This window comes from Moschus berezovskii, chromosome 9 (assembly GCF_049115385.1).
Source record: "Moschus berezovskii isolate FMDL1 chromosome 9, NW_MosBer_1.0, whole genome shotgun sequence".
In the NCBI taxonomy this organism is placed as follows: domain Eukaryota; kingdom Metazoa; phylum Chordata; class Mammalia; order Artiodactyla; family Moschidae; genus Moschus; species Moschus berezovskii.
This window is the reverse complement of record NC_142468.1, coordinates 84,652,765-84,667,548: the sequence shown is the minus strand read 5'-3', so window position 1 is coordinate 84,667,548 and position 14,784 is coordinate 84,652,765. Positions and strand designations below refer to the sequence as shown.

General features: G+C 41.2%; 1 protein-coding gene across 4 annotated transcripts in view; it reads right to left on the bottom strand.

Moving 5' to 3' along the window:
- Nucleotides 1-14,784, bottom strand: part of SCAMP1 (secretory carrier membrane protein 1) — a 152,083-nt gene that overhangs the window by 87,065 nt on the left and 50,234 nt on the right. For all 4 annotated transcript variants that reach the window (XM_088839888.1, XM_088839891.1, XM_088839889.1 and 1 more), the window contains exons 3-4: nt 4,750-4,848; nt 1,667-1,775 (exon numbers count right to left, since the gene is read on the bottom strand). In XM_088839888.1, the coding sequence (XP_088696014.1) occupies nt 1,667-1,775; nt 4,750-4,848 (208 nt within the window). The remainder of the gene's footprint in view (nt 1-1,666; nt 1,776-4,749; nt 4,849-14,784) is intronic.

Sequence of the window (14,784 nt, the reverse complement as noted above, 5' to 3'; positions counted from 1 at the left end):
CATCACTATTTCATTTACTGAAACCTCTCTCACAGAAGCAATTTGTATTAGTCAAAGTTAATGGAATAGGACAGATTTTTGTTACATGAATTTTAGAAACACTGATCTCAATTAAACTTTTAGTTCCTCCTTTCACAGATGCTGTCTCTGACGTTGCACACGAGTAATGGCCCAGGATAAATGTGGCATCATGAGGCCCTTCTTGTTGTTCAGTCGCTCAGTCATGTCCAACTCTGCAACTCCATGGGCTGTGGCATGCAAGTCTTCCCTGTCTTTCACCATCTCCCAGAGCTCGCTCAAACTCATGTCCATTGAGTCAGTGATGCCATCCAACAATCTTGTTCTCTGTCGTCCCCTTCTCCTCCTGCCTTCCATCTTTCCCAGCATCAGGGTCTTTTCTAAAGAGACAGCTCTTCACAACAGGTGTATCGGAGCTTTACCATTAGTCCTTCCAAGGAATATTCAGGGTTGATTTCCTTTAGGATTAACTGGTTGGATCTCCTTTCAGTCCAAGGGACTCTCAAGAGTCTCCTCCAACACCAGTTTAAAAGCATCAATTCTTCAGTGCTCAGCCTTCTTTATGGTCCAACTCTCACATCCATGCATGACTACTGGAAAAACCATAGCTTTGACTAGATGGACTTTTGCTGGCAAAGTAATATCTCTGCTTTTTAACTGTCATAGTTTTTTTTAGTATGAAAAGGCAAAGAGATATTACATGAGGCCCTAGACTTATATATTCTAAGATAAGGAAAAAACAGGCAGTATATTATCACTCTCTTAACATCGTCATGCCATAACTATCCAGACATATTCACAGTAATTTGTCTAGCTCTCTCATCCCTTTGTATTCAGAGACTTTCTAGCTCTCCCTAAGCTACTCCTCTGAACTGACTGATCTTTGGCAGTCACAGCCTGAATAGACTTCACATCAAATAATCCATTCACCTCTTATTTATTTCTTTGTTGTTGTTGTGTCTGCTAAGTTGTGTCTGGCTCATTTGAGACCTGATGAACTGTCGCCCACCAGGCTCCTCTGTCCATGGGATTTTCCAGGCAATAATACTGGAGTGGGTTGCCATTTCCTTCTCCAGAGGATCTTCCTGACCCAGGAACCAAATCCACATCTCCTGCATTGGCACACGGATTCTTTACCACTGAACCACCAGGGAAGTTACTTATTTGGCACCATCAAAATACCCAGGCTTCCTAGAGTTACGGCAGGTGTTATTTTTTAAACTTGGTTTTGACATATATAGATATACTTGTGAGGAAAGGGGCAGATTAACTTGAAATTTGTCTGAATAAACCAGAAGTTAACAGCTAAATGCAGTCAAACAGAGGGTATACTCCCATGTACTCACAAAGCTTCATCAGACCCAGCTGAAGGTCCAAGTGCAGAATGAAAGGCTCCTCATTTACAGTAAAGTAAAACCATATTTTCATTCACTTGTGAAGAGTCTAACACTGTTCTAATCTATTAAAACGTGGCAAATCAGCCAAGATCAGAGAACTACAGAGTATCAAGTAGGAAATCTGCCATGTCTGATCTCCTTGATAAAACTCTACCCTGTTATTCTATCTACAAACTGAATGACCTAGAGCTGGTGCAGGCCTCTTTTAGAGAGATTAAGTTATTTTCATTTCAAACATCTTTGGATACTACCATGTTGACTGAGGTTTTGCATTTCTCGTTCTCGACGATCTAACTCTGCTGCTTTTCTTTCTAGTTCTTCCTGGCGCTTAAGAAGTTCAGCTTGGGCCAAGGCATGTTCCTAAACAGAAAATAAGGAACACGTTGTCAGAAGTAGAAAATACAGTAATATTTCTGCTTCTACTATACTCCTACTTCTCTACTATGCCAGAAACTTAATTCAACTACTATTCCACAATATAGGAATTCACTGAAGATTACAGTTTCAGAAAATATTATAGAACTATTTGGCCCATTTTGGCCTTCTGGTTATGAAAACCCTCAACAGAAATGTTGAGCCCACTAGGACAAGAAAAAATTCTCTCAGTAAGAGTGGTTATAATCCTAAGGTAATTGGGAAAATGAAATTAAGGGGAACCGTGGCTAAATTAGAATGAGGGACAGAGACAAAGAGAACAGTTGAGGAAAAGAGACAAATGGAGGAAAGGGCGATTGAATTTAGCTCTAACTAATTGGATTAAATGGTACCTACGGTTCCCAGTTTTCATTCCAATCCCAAAGAGAGGCAATGCCAAAGAATGCTCAAACTACCGCACAACTGCACTCATCTCACACACTAGTAAAGTAATGCTCAAAATTGTCCAAGCCAGGCTTCAGGAATACGTGAACCGTGAGCTTCCAGATGTTCAAGCTGCTTTTAGAAAAGGTAGAGGAACCAGAGATCAAATTGCCAACATCCACTGGATCATGGAGAAAGCAAGAGAGTTCCAGAAAAATATTTATTTCTGCTTCATTGACTATGACAAAGCCTTTGACTGTGTGGATCACAATAAACTGTGGAAAATTCTGAAAGCGATGGGAATACCAGACCACCTATCCTGCCTCTTGAGAAACCTGTATGCAGGTCAGGAAGCAACAGTTACAACTGGACATGGAACAACAGGCTGGTTCCAAATAGGAAAAGGAGTACGTCAAGGCTGTACATTGTCACCCTGCTTCAGTTCAGTTCAGTCACTCAGTCGTGTCCAACTATTTGCGACCCCATGAATCACAGCACGCCAGGCCTCCCTGTCCATCACCAACTCCCGGAGTTCACCCAAACTCATGTCCATCGAGTCGGTGATGCCATCCAGCCATCTCATTCTCGGTCGTCCCCTTCTTCTCCCGCCCCCAATCCCTCCCAGCATCAGAGTCTTTTCCAGTGAGTCAACTCGTTGCATGAGGTGGCCAAAGTATTGGAGTTTCAGCTTTAGCATCAGTCCTTCCAATGAACACCCAGGATTGATCTCCTTTAGAATGGACTGGTTGGATGTCTTTGCAGTCCAAGGGACTCTCAAGAGTCTTCTCCAACACCACAGTTCAAAAGCATCAACTCTTCGGCGATCAGCTTTCTTCACAGTCCAACTCTCACATCCATACATGACCACAGGAAAAACCATAGCCTTGACTAGACGGACCTTTGTTGGCAAAGTAAAGTCTTTGCTTTTTAATATACTATCTAGGTTGGTCATAACTTTCCTACCAAGGAGTAAGCATCTTTTAATTTCATGGCTGCAATCAGCACCCTCAGTGATTTTGGAGCCCAAAAAAATAAAGTTTGACACTGTTTCCACTGTTTTCCCATCTATTTCCCATGCAGTGATGGGTCACCCTGCTTATTTAACTTATATGCAGAGTACATCATGAGGAATGCTGGGCTGAAGGAAGCACAAGCTGGAATCAAGAGTGCCGGGAGAAATATCAATAACCTCAGATATGCAGATAACACCACCCTTATGACAGAAAGTGAAGAACTAAAAAGCCTCTTGATGAAAGTGAAAGAGGAGAGTGAAAAGGTTGGCTTGAAGCTCAACATTCAGAAAACGAAGATCATGGCATCTGATCCCATCACTTCATGGGAAATAGATGGGGAAACAGTGGAAACAGTGTCAGACTTTATTTTTGGGGGCTCCAAAATCACTGCAGATGCTGATTGCAGCCATGAAATTAAAAGACACTTACTCCTTGGAAGGAAAGTTATGACCTATTTAGACAGCATATTAAAAAACAGAGACATTACTTTGCCGACAGAGTCTGTCTAGTCAAGGCTATGGTTTTTCCAGTGGTCATGTATGGATGTGAGAGTTGGACTCTGAAGAAAGCTGATCACCGAAGAATTGATGCTTTTGAACTGTGGTGCTGGAGAAGACTCTTGAGAGTCCCTTGGACTGCAAGGAGATCCAACCAGTCCATTCTAGAGGAGATCGATCCTGGGTGTTCATTGGAAGGGCTGATGCTAAAGCTGAAACTCCAATACTTGGGGCACCTCATGCGAAGATTTGACTCACTGGAAAAGACTCTGATGCTGGGAGGGATTGGGGGCAGCAGGAGAAGGGGACGACAGAGAATGAGATGGCTGGATGGCATCACCGACTCGATGGACATGAGTTTGAGTGAACTCCAGGAGTTGGTGATGGACAGGGAGGCCTGGCATGCTGTGATTCATGGGGTCACAAAGAGTCGGACACGACTGAGCAACTGAACTGAACTGAAGGTTCCCAATGCAAGAATACTACATAATACCTTATATTTTACAAGATAATGAGGTAAAAGGAAGATATGGTTAAGAAATTCAGGCTTATAACTCCATCTGCCTTTATGTAATACCAGGCATCTTATTCATCTCCTTTTTTCTTGGTATTTTGCCACCTTCTATTGACCACCAATATACTTTGCTTAGCCATCCTAACTCTCTTCCAATAATATCTATGTGATCTTATCATTGTTACTGTAATGGAATTGTGTATTAAAAAGTGAGACCTAAAGCAATAAAAATTTCACTACACAGTTATACACCAAGATGACAGGAATTCAATAACTGCTAATAATGGAGCAAAGCAAATCAATACTTTGAAAATGAGGTATGAGTATTATAGGGCTGAGAAACTACTAACCCAGCTTCAAAAGTGAGTTAAAAATTAAACAAGAAGGATAAATCAACTATATTCCAATAAAATTAATAAGGAATATTATATAAAGAAGTATTTTGCTCTGAAAGCAAATGTTATTGATATTGTAATTTCCCATATGAATTTACACATGTAACATGAACTAACCTTTGCAATCTGTGTATAAGCTGGATGTTCTTCTGTTGGCTTCATTATTGCTGGCTGTGTACTGGGTACGTTAGGCATTTTCACATTACCTGGTGGAGGCTAGGAAGATTAAGAAAAGGACAAATTACATAACATAGAAACCCAACTTCAACTTCTTTCAAAAAGTATATCAATAAAAACCAAAATGCCAAGAACTGCCTCACTTCCTCCCCTAACTTCTCATAATCAAGTGTGTGGCAACGACCTACTTAAGAATTTCATCTGCATTTTCTCAAACTTGTTCATTTCTTAACTCTTCAGTTTGGCTGCTACTTCTAGCACTACACCATTGGCACTCTCCTCCGGAACACTGTACATTAAAAGTAAAATGAAAACAAAAAAAAACCTACAAAGTATGTCTTTTTAGTAAAATACAGATAGCACCAAAATGAAGAATTTATACCAAGGTTAACTGTTCACTAGGTTAACTGTCCACTCTTTCCATCTAACAAAGTTATGTGCCAGTGACCCTAAAAAGTAAATAGGAACAGTCTTGGCAGAACCCCAGTAATACTCCCTGAAAGAATAAGAGGGAAGATAATAGGGAGATGGAAAATAAACTGCACAGCTCCACTCTGCCAGTGCTGCAACTTCAAAAAGTAAGTAGATAGCTACAAGTAGGGAATTGGTTACATTACTATATATATACATACAATGCAGTCATCAAAAGGAATGAGTTAGCTCTACAGAAGAAAGCCCTTTAAATACTAATTGAAATAAAGCCAACTACAGACCAGACTGCATATGACTAACTTTTTTTCTTTTATGAAAACAGTTGTATATGTCCAATTTTTTATGAACACAGTTACATATGTCCAGAAAAATATCTAGAATGTCACAGCAACCTATCAAAGAGATTTGTACTTTTTGCTTTATACATTCTCTATTAACTGCCTTCTCTCCTCACTATACTACTTTTTCTTCAGTCAAAAAATAATTGTAGATATTCTATAAAATAGCCACAAGAAAAAGAGGACAAGAAGAAAGGGAAGGAGAAGAAGAAAAAAAGAAAACAAAACATACAAGCAAGCAGCTGCAGAGAGAAGTTCAATGATCAGAAGAACTATTAAACTCAAAGACATCACCCATGCAGCTTGATTTTACTCTGACACAGCAAACAGCAGCCCTGAAACGGAAGCCAGACACAACCAAAGATATAAATGGAGTACATCTGACTCTAAAATTCCTATGGAAATGTCAAGAGCTAAGAATAGGTCAAAAAGTTTTGAAGATGATGAAGGCTGGCAGACCTACAATATCAAAACTTAATATAGAGAGGAGACAAGATAGCAGAAGAGTAGATGGACATGGAGTACATCTTTCTCCATGGATGCATCAAGAAAACACATTCAGATCTTACAGAACACCAGCTGAGAGCTGGCAGGAACCCCTGACCACCAGAGAGGAATTATAAAACCAAGCAAAACTCAATAGAATGAAGGAAGGTAGGGAAAAAGAGGAGAGTGAGCAGGACTGAACCTGCACCCAAGGGGTGGGGGAATTGGAGCAGGGGTCAGATTGATACATTGGAGAAACTGTTTGTGACAGAGGGGTAGCATCTCAGGCCGCTGGAGAGTGCAGCAGCTGACCTGTGACAGTCTGAATGGACTGAGGTCTACAAAGCCAATCCTCTCCACAGTCCTACATACCCTGGAAAGGGACAGAAGTCCTCTGGAATGCACAGTGGTTGAGAGCAGGAGCTTATGGGTTGGAGAGCAATCTCAGTGCAAAGTATACCCTTGGGCAAGGAGATGGCCCAAGGGTACATGAGGGAGAAGACTGCAGTGGTGAATGCCTTTGGAAGAAAGGTAGGCAATGATGGAGTCAAGGCAATACTTCTGAGTCACGCACAGGGGGTAGAGCCATCACAATAGCCTCTCCCCATATTTCAGCACAAGCAGCTGACCAATAAAGACCCCAGAGAGGGTGGCCCTTTAAGTGCCTAACGCAGTAAGCAATAGAGAAGGACCTTTGAACACCAGATGCCAGAGGCTAGAAAAAGACTCTACTAGTGCCATAGTTTCTGCACCTAAGTCTGCTGGTGTACCTACACACTTAGCACTGCCAGACTCCCCACAATCCAAGCAGCAGCACCACCTCCATGCTCAGTCATTACTGGGCCAGAGTTTCCAGGGTCCCTGCTATCCAAGCAGTCGGGTCACCTCCATACCTGGTACTCACTGGGGCAGACCCAAGTCCTCCAGGGCAGCCACAGGAGCAAACTCCTGTGGATGACCCACATGCGGCTGTTGTTCAGTTGCTCAGTTGTGTCTGACTGTTTGCAACCCCATGAAAAACAGCATGCCTTCACTATCTCCCAAGGTTTGCTCAAACTCATGTTCATTGAGTCAATGATGCCATCCACCTATGTCATCCTCTGTAGCCCCATTCTCCTCCAGCACTCAGTCTTTCCCAACATCAGGGTCTTTTCCAATGAGTCAGCTCTTCGCACGACACAACCAAAGTATTCCTTGGGGCTTCAGGGTCAGCATCAGTCCTTCCAATGAATATGCAGGGTTGGTTTCCTTTACGAATGACTGGTTTGATCTCCTTGCTGTCCAAGGGACTCTCAAGAGTCTTCTCCAGAACCACAGTTTCAAAGCATCAAAAATTAAGGAACCAATCCCATTTACCATTGTAACGAAAAGAACAAAGTACTTGGGAATAAACCTACTTAAGGAGACAAAACAGCTGTATACAAAAAAATGATAAGACACTGATGAAATAAATCAAAGACAACATAAACAGATGGAGAGATATCCCATGTTCCTGGGTTGGAAGAATCAATATTGTGAAAATGAACAGACTACCAAAAGCAATCTACAGACTCAATGCAACTGTTATCAAATTACCAATGGCATTTTTCACAGAACTAGAACAAACAACTTCACAATTCTTATGGAAACACAAGAGACCCCCGAATAGCCAAAGCAATCTTGAGAAAAAAGAATGAAGCTGGAGGAATTAATCTTCCTGACTTTAGACTATACCACAAAGCTACAGTCATCAAGCAGTATGGTACAGGCACAAAAAACAGAAATATACACCTATGCAACAAGACAGAAAGCGCAAAGATAAACCCACACACTTATGGGCACCTTATCCTTGACAAAGGAGGCAAGAATATACAAAGGCAAAAAGACAGTCCCTTCAATAAGTAGTACTGGGAAAATTGGACAGCTATGTGTAAAAGAATGAAATTAGACTATTTCCTAACAACATACACAGACAAACTCAAAATGGATTAAAGATTTAAATCTAAGACCACAAACTATAAACTCTTAGAGGAAAACATAGGCAGAACACTATGACATAAATCACAGCAAGATCCTCTACTACACACCTCCTGGAGTAATGGGGAAAAAAAATTAACAAATGAGACCTAATTAAACTTGAAAGTTTTTGCATGGGAAAGGAAACTACAAACAATTTTGGAGCCCCAAAAAATAAAGTCTGACACTGTTTCCACTGTTTCCCCATCTATCTCCCATGAAGTGATGGGACCAGATGCCATGATCTTCGTTTTCTGAATGTTGAGCTTCAAGCCAACCTTTCACTCTCCTCTTTCACTTTCATCAAGAGACTTTTTAGTTCCTCTTCACTTTCTGCCATAAGGGTGATGTCATCTGCATATCTGAGGTTATTGATATTTCTCCCAGCAATCTTGATTCCAGCTTGTGTTTCTTCCAGCCCAGTGTTTCTCATGATGTACTCTGCATATAAGTTAAATAAGCAGGGTGACAATATACAGCCTTGCTGTAGTCCTTTTCCTATTTGGAACCAGTCTGTTGTTCCATGTCCAGTTCTAACTGTTGCTTCCTGACCTGCATATAGGTTTCTCAAGAGGCAGGTCAGAATGGCCATTATAAAAAAAAAAAAATCTATGAACAATAAATGCTGGATAGCATGTGGAGAAAAGGGAACCCTCTTTCACTCTTGGTGGGAATGTAACTGATACAGCCACTATGGAGAGTCCTTAATAAAACTAAGACTAAAACTACCATATGACCTAACAATCCTACTACCAGGCACATATCCTGACAAACCCATAACTGAAAAAAGACACATGTATCCCAATGTTTACCTCAACACTATTTACGACAGCTAGGACATGAAAGCAATCTGGATGTCCACCACAGATGAATGGATAAAGCAGCTGTGGAACAGATACACAAAGGAATATTACTCAACCAAAAGAAGGAACGCATCTGAGTCAGTTCTAATGAGGTAGATGAACCTAGAGCCTATTATATACAGTGAAGTAAGTCAGAAAAACAAATATCATATATTAATGCATATATATGGAATCTAGAAAGATGGTGCTGATGAACTCATTTGTATGCCAGCAATGGAGACGCAGACACAGAGAACAGACTTGTGGACACGGGCAAGGGGCAGGGTGGAAGGAGGGAGTGGGACAAATGAAGAGTATCATGAAAACATATACACTACCATATATAAAACAGATAGCCATTGGGAATTTGCTGTATGTTCAGGGAGCTCAAACCAGTGCTCTGTGACAATCTAGAGGGGTGGGATGGGGTGGGAGGTGAGACGGAGGTTCAAGAGGGAGAGGACATATGCATGTATACCTGTGGCTGATTCATGCTGATGTACGGCAGAAACCAACACAATCTTATAAAGCAACTATCCTTCAATTAAAAATAAGTAAATTTTAAAAAAGACTTAATGTAGAGAAATCCCTGGTGATCCAATGGTTGAGAATCTGCCTGCTGTTTTGAGGGACACGGGCTCGATTCCAGGTCCTGGAGGATCCGACATGTCACATGGAAACTAAGCCTGTGCATTGCAACCACTGAAGCCTGTGTGCCTGAGAGCCCGTGTTCCTCAACAAAAGCAGCCTCCAAAATGAAAATCCCAAGAACTGCAACCAGATAGCAGCTACCGCTTGCCAACTAGAGAAAGCCCATGAGCAGCAATGAAGATTCAGTGCAACCAAAAAAATAATAATTTTTTTAAAGAAAAAGATTCAGTATGGTAATAAACAGTGTGGTACAGATGCCAAAAACATAGAAAACACCAATATACAGCAGGGAAACAGATATAAATCCTGCAAAACTTGATACCTAATAGAAGTCTCCACAAAACAGTGGAGAAATAATGTATTAGTCAATAACTGGAGCTGAGATAACTGGTTAACCAGATGGAATAATTAAACTAGATTTCCCACTTGATATCACATACAAATACATAAAAAGCAGAGACTTTGCTGACAAGGTTGAACTAGTCAAAGCTATGATTCTTTTGCAGTCAGGTATGGACGTGAGAGTTGGACCATGAAGAAGGCTGAGCACAGAAGAACTGATGCTTTTGAATTGTGGTGCTGGAGAAGACTCTTGAGAGTCCCTTGGACTGCAAGGAGATCCAACCAGTCAGTCCTAAAGGAAATCACTCCTGAATATTCATTGGAAGGACTGATGCTAAAGCTCCAATACTGTGACCACCTGATGTGAAGAGCCAACTCCTTAGAAAAGACCCTGATACTGGGAAAGATTAAAGGCGGGAGGAGAAGGGGACAACAGAGGACGGGATGGTTGGATGGCATCACTGAGTCAATGGACATGAGTTTGAGCAAGCTCTGAGAGATGGTGAAAGACAGGGAAGCCTGGCATGCTGCAGTCCATGGGGTCACCAAGAGTCAGACATGACTGAGCAACTGAACAACAATCACATTCCAAAAAAAATTCCATGTGGATCAATTACGTAAAGGTGAAAAAACAAAATTTAAACACTTTTAGGAGGGAATGGCAAACCACTCCAGTATACTTGCCATGAGAACCCCATGAGCTGTATAAAAAGCAAAAAGATGTAACACCGAAAGATGTATCCCCCAGGTCGGAATGTGTCCATTATGCTACTGGGTAAGAGGGGAGGACAACTACTAATAGCTCCAGAATGAAGAGGCTGTGCCAAAGTGAAGATGACACTCAGCTGCAGATGTGTCTGGTGATGAACGTAAAATCCAGTGTTGCATAGAAACCTGGAATGTTAGATCCATGAATCAAGACAAATTGGACATGATCAAGCAGGAGATGGCAAGAGTAAACATCGACATCCTAGGAATCAGTGATCTAAAATGGATGGGAATGGGTGAATTTAACTCAGATGACCATTATAGCTACTAGTGCGGGCAAGAATCCCTTAGAAGAAATGGAGTAGCCATCACAGTCAATAAGAGAGTTCGAAATGCAGGACTTGGATGCAGTCTCAAAAACGAAACAATAATCTCGGTTCGTTTCCAAGGCAAACCATTCAATATCACAGTAACTCAAGCCTATGCCCCAACCACTGATGCTGAAGAAGCTGATCAGTTCTATGAAGACCTAAAAGACCTCCTAGACTGACACCAAAACAAAAATATGTCCTTTTCATTATAGGGGACTGGAATGCCAAAGCAGGAAGTCAAGAGATACCTGGAGTAACAGGCAAGTTTGGCATTGGGTACAAAATGAAACAGGTCAAAAGGTAACAGAATTCTGCCAAGAGAATGCACTGGTCATAGCAAACACCATTTTTCAACAACAAAACAGACGACTTTACATATGAACATCATCAAATGGTTAATACCAAAATCAGACTGATTACATTCTTTGTAGCCAAAGATGGAGAAGTTGTTCTACAGACAGCAAAAACAGAGCTGGAGCTGACTGTGGCTCAAATCATCAGCTTCTCATAGCAAAATTCAGGCTTAAACTAAAGAAAGTGAACTATGGACAAAGGTCCATAATATTATACAGGAGACAGTGAACAAAACCATCCCAAAGAAAAACAAAAGCGAGAAGGCAAAATTGTTGTCTGAGGAGGCTTTACAAATAGCTGAAGAAAGAAGAGAAGTGAAAAGCAAGGAAGAAAGGTAAAGGTAGACCCAACTAAGTTCCAGAGAATAGCAAGGAGAGACAAGAAGGCCTTCAATAAGCAACGCAAAGAAATAGATGAAAACCACAGAAAGGGAAAAGACCAGAGATCTCTTCAAGAAAACCAGAAATATCAAAGGAACATTTCATTCAAAGATGGACACAAGAAATTATTCAAGAATTCACCCTGGTGAAACTACAGCATAAATTCTTTTTAAAAAGATTAATTATTTTTTATTGAAAGATAATTGCTTTACAGAATTTTGCTGTTTTCTGTCAAACCTCAACATGAATCAGCCATAGGTATACATATATCCCCTCCCTCTTGAACCTCCCTCCCCATCCCACCCCTCTATGTTGATGCAGAACCCCTGTTTGAGTTTCCTGAGCCACACAGCACATTCCCGTTGGCTGTCTATTTTACATATGGTGATGTCAGTTTCCATGTTACTGTCTCCATACATCTCACCCTCTCCTCCCCTCTCCCCATGTCCCTAAGTCTATTCTCTACATCTGTTTCTCCACTGTTGCCCTGTAAATAAATTCTTCAGAACCATTTTTCTAGATTTTGTATATATGTGTCAGAAAACAGTATTTCTCTTTCTCTTTCTGAATCACTTCACTCTGTATAATGGGTTCTAGGTTCATCCACCTCATCAGAACTGACTCAAATGTGTCCCTTTTACGGCTGAGTAATATTCCATTGTGTATATGTACCACAGCTTCTTCATCCATTCATTTGTCGATGGACATCTAGGATGCTTCCACGCTCTAGCTATTGTAAATAGTGCTGCAATGAACAATGGGATACATGTGTCTCTCTCAATTTTGGTTTCCTCAAGGTAAATGCCTAGGAGTGGAATTGCTGGGTCATATGGTGGTCGCAGAGAGTTGGACACGACTGAGCGACTGAACTGAACTGATGGTGGTTTTCGGAGAAGGCAATGGCACCCCACTCCAGTACTCTTGCCTGGAAAATCCCATGGATGGAGGAGCCTGGTAGGCTGTAGTCCATGGGGTCGCTAGGGGTCGGACAGACTGAGCGACTTCACTTTCTCTTTTCACTTTCACACATTGGAGAAGGAAATGGCAACCCACTCCAGTGTTCTTGCCTGGAGAATCCCAGGGACGGGGAAGCCTGGTGGGCTTCCGTCTATGGGGTCACACAGAGTCGGACACGACTGAAGTGACTTAGCAGCAGCAGCAAGAGTCAGACACAACTGAGCGACTTCACTTTCACTTTTCACTTTCATGCATTGGAGAAGGAAATGGCAATCCATTCCAGTGTTCTTGCCTGGAGAATCCCAGGGACGGCGGAGCCTGGTGGGCTGCCGTCTATGGGGTCGCACAGAGTCGGACACGACTGAAGCGACTTAGCAGCAGCAGCAGCAGCATGGTGGTTTTATTCCCAGCTTCTTAAGGAATAACCATACCATCTTCCATAGTGGCTGCATCAATTTACATTCCCACCAACAGTGCAAGAGTGTTCCCTTTTCTCCAAATCCTCACAGCATTTATTGTTTGTAGACTTTTTGATGAGTTCCACTCTGACCGGTGTGAGGTGGTATCTCATGAAACTACAGTATAAATTCTTCACTGCTTTAAGTAGGAAATGAAGTATTAAGTATAATGAACTAGTAGATAAGAATGAAGGCTGGTTTAGAGCTCGTATTTAATATATCTGAGGTAATAGTTGCTGAGGGTATAGCAATGAATAGAAGTGCTGGAGAAGCACAAATCTCTAATAACACTGACATTAACCTGATAGCTAGTATCCCAATAATTTCTTCAAATTTGTCAATGCTAGCTAAATCTCTGCCCAGCTCTGGAACCAGTATTTTTATCAGCCACAATACGCGTGATTAGCCACCTCAAGCCGAGTATAGCTCTCGTCATTATTAACAACCTGCTCTGATAATGGCTCCAAATTCTTCTCCAACTTTTCACATCTGCACAAACTAATGAAAAGAAAAGTAAAACTATCCACTCAACACTTTCATTTACAGCAACACAGCAGATCACACATTTGTAGAGACATCTCTGATTTGCAGTACCTAAAAATACTGTTCAAAATTGGGAAAGGAGTGCATCAAGGCTGCATATTGCCACCCTGCTTACTTAACTTATATGCAGAGTACATCATGAGAAATGCCGGGTTGGATGAATCACAAGCCGGAATCAAGATTCCCGGGAAAAATATCAATAATTTCAGCTATGCAGATGACACCACCCTTATAGCAGAAAGAAAAGAGGAACTAAAGAGCCTTTTGATGAAAGTGAAAGAGGAGAGTGAAAAAGCTGGCTTAAAACTCAACATTCCACAAAGTAGCAGTCATCAAGACAGTATGGTACTGGCACAAAGACAGAAACATAATCAATGGAACAAAACAGAAAGCCCAGAGATAAATCCATGCACCTATGGACAAAGGAGGCAAGAATATACAATGGAAAAAGACAATCTCTTTAACAAGTGGTGCTGGGAAAACTGGTCAACCACTTGTAAAAGAATGAAACTAGAACACTTCCTAATACCATACACAAAAATAAACTCAAAATGGATTAAAGATCTAAATGTAAGACCAGAAACTATAAAACTCCTAGAGGAGAACACAGGCAAAACACTCTCTGATGTAAATCACAGCAGGATCCTCCATGACCCACCTCCCAGAGTAATGGAAATAAAAGCAAAAATAAACAAATGGGACCTAATTAAACTCAAAAGCTTTTGCACAACAAATGAAAAGAAAAACAAGGTGAAAAGACAGCCTTCAGAATGGGAGAAAATAATAGCAAATGAAGCAACTGACCAAGAATTAATCTCAAAAATATACAAGCAGCTTGTATAGCTCAATAACAGAAAAATAAATGACCCAATCAAAAAATGGGCCAAAGAACTAAACAGACATTTCTCCAAAGAAGACATACAGATGGCTAACAAACACGTGAAAAGATGCTCAACATCACTCATTATCACAGAAATGCAAATCAAAACCCACAGTGAGGTGCCATCTCATGCCAGTCAGAATGGCTGCTATCCAAAAGTCTACAAGCAATAAATGCTGGAGAGGATGCGGAGAAAAAGGAATCCTCTTTACACTGTTGATGGGAATAAAAACTAGTA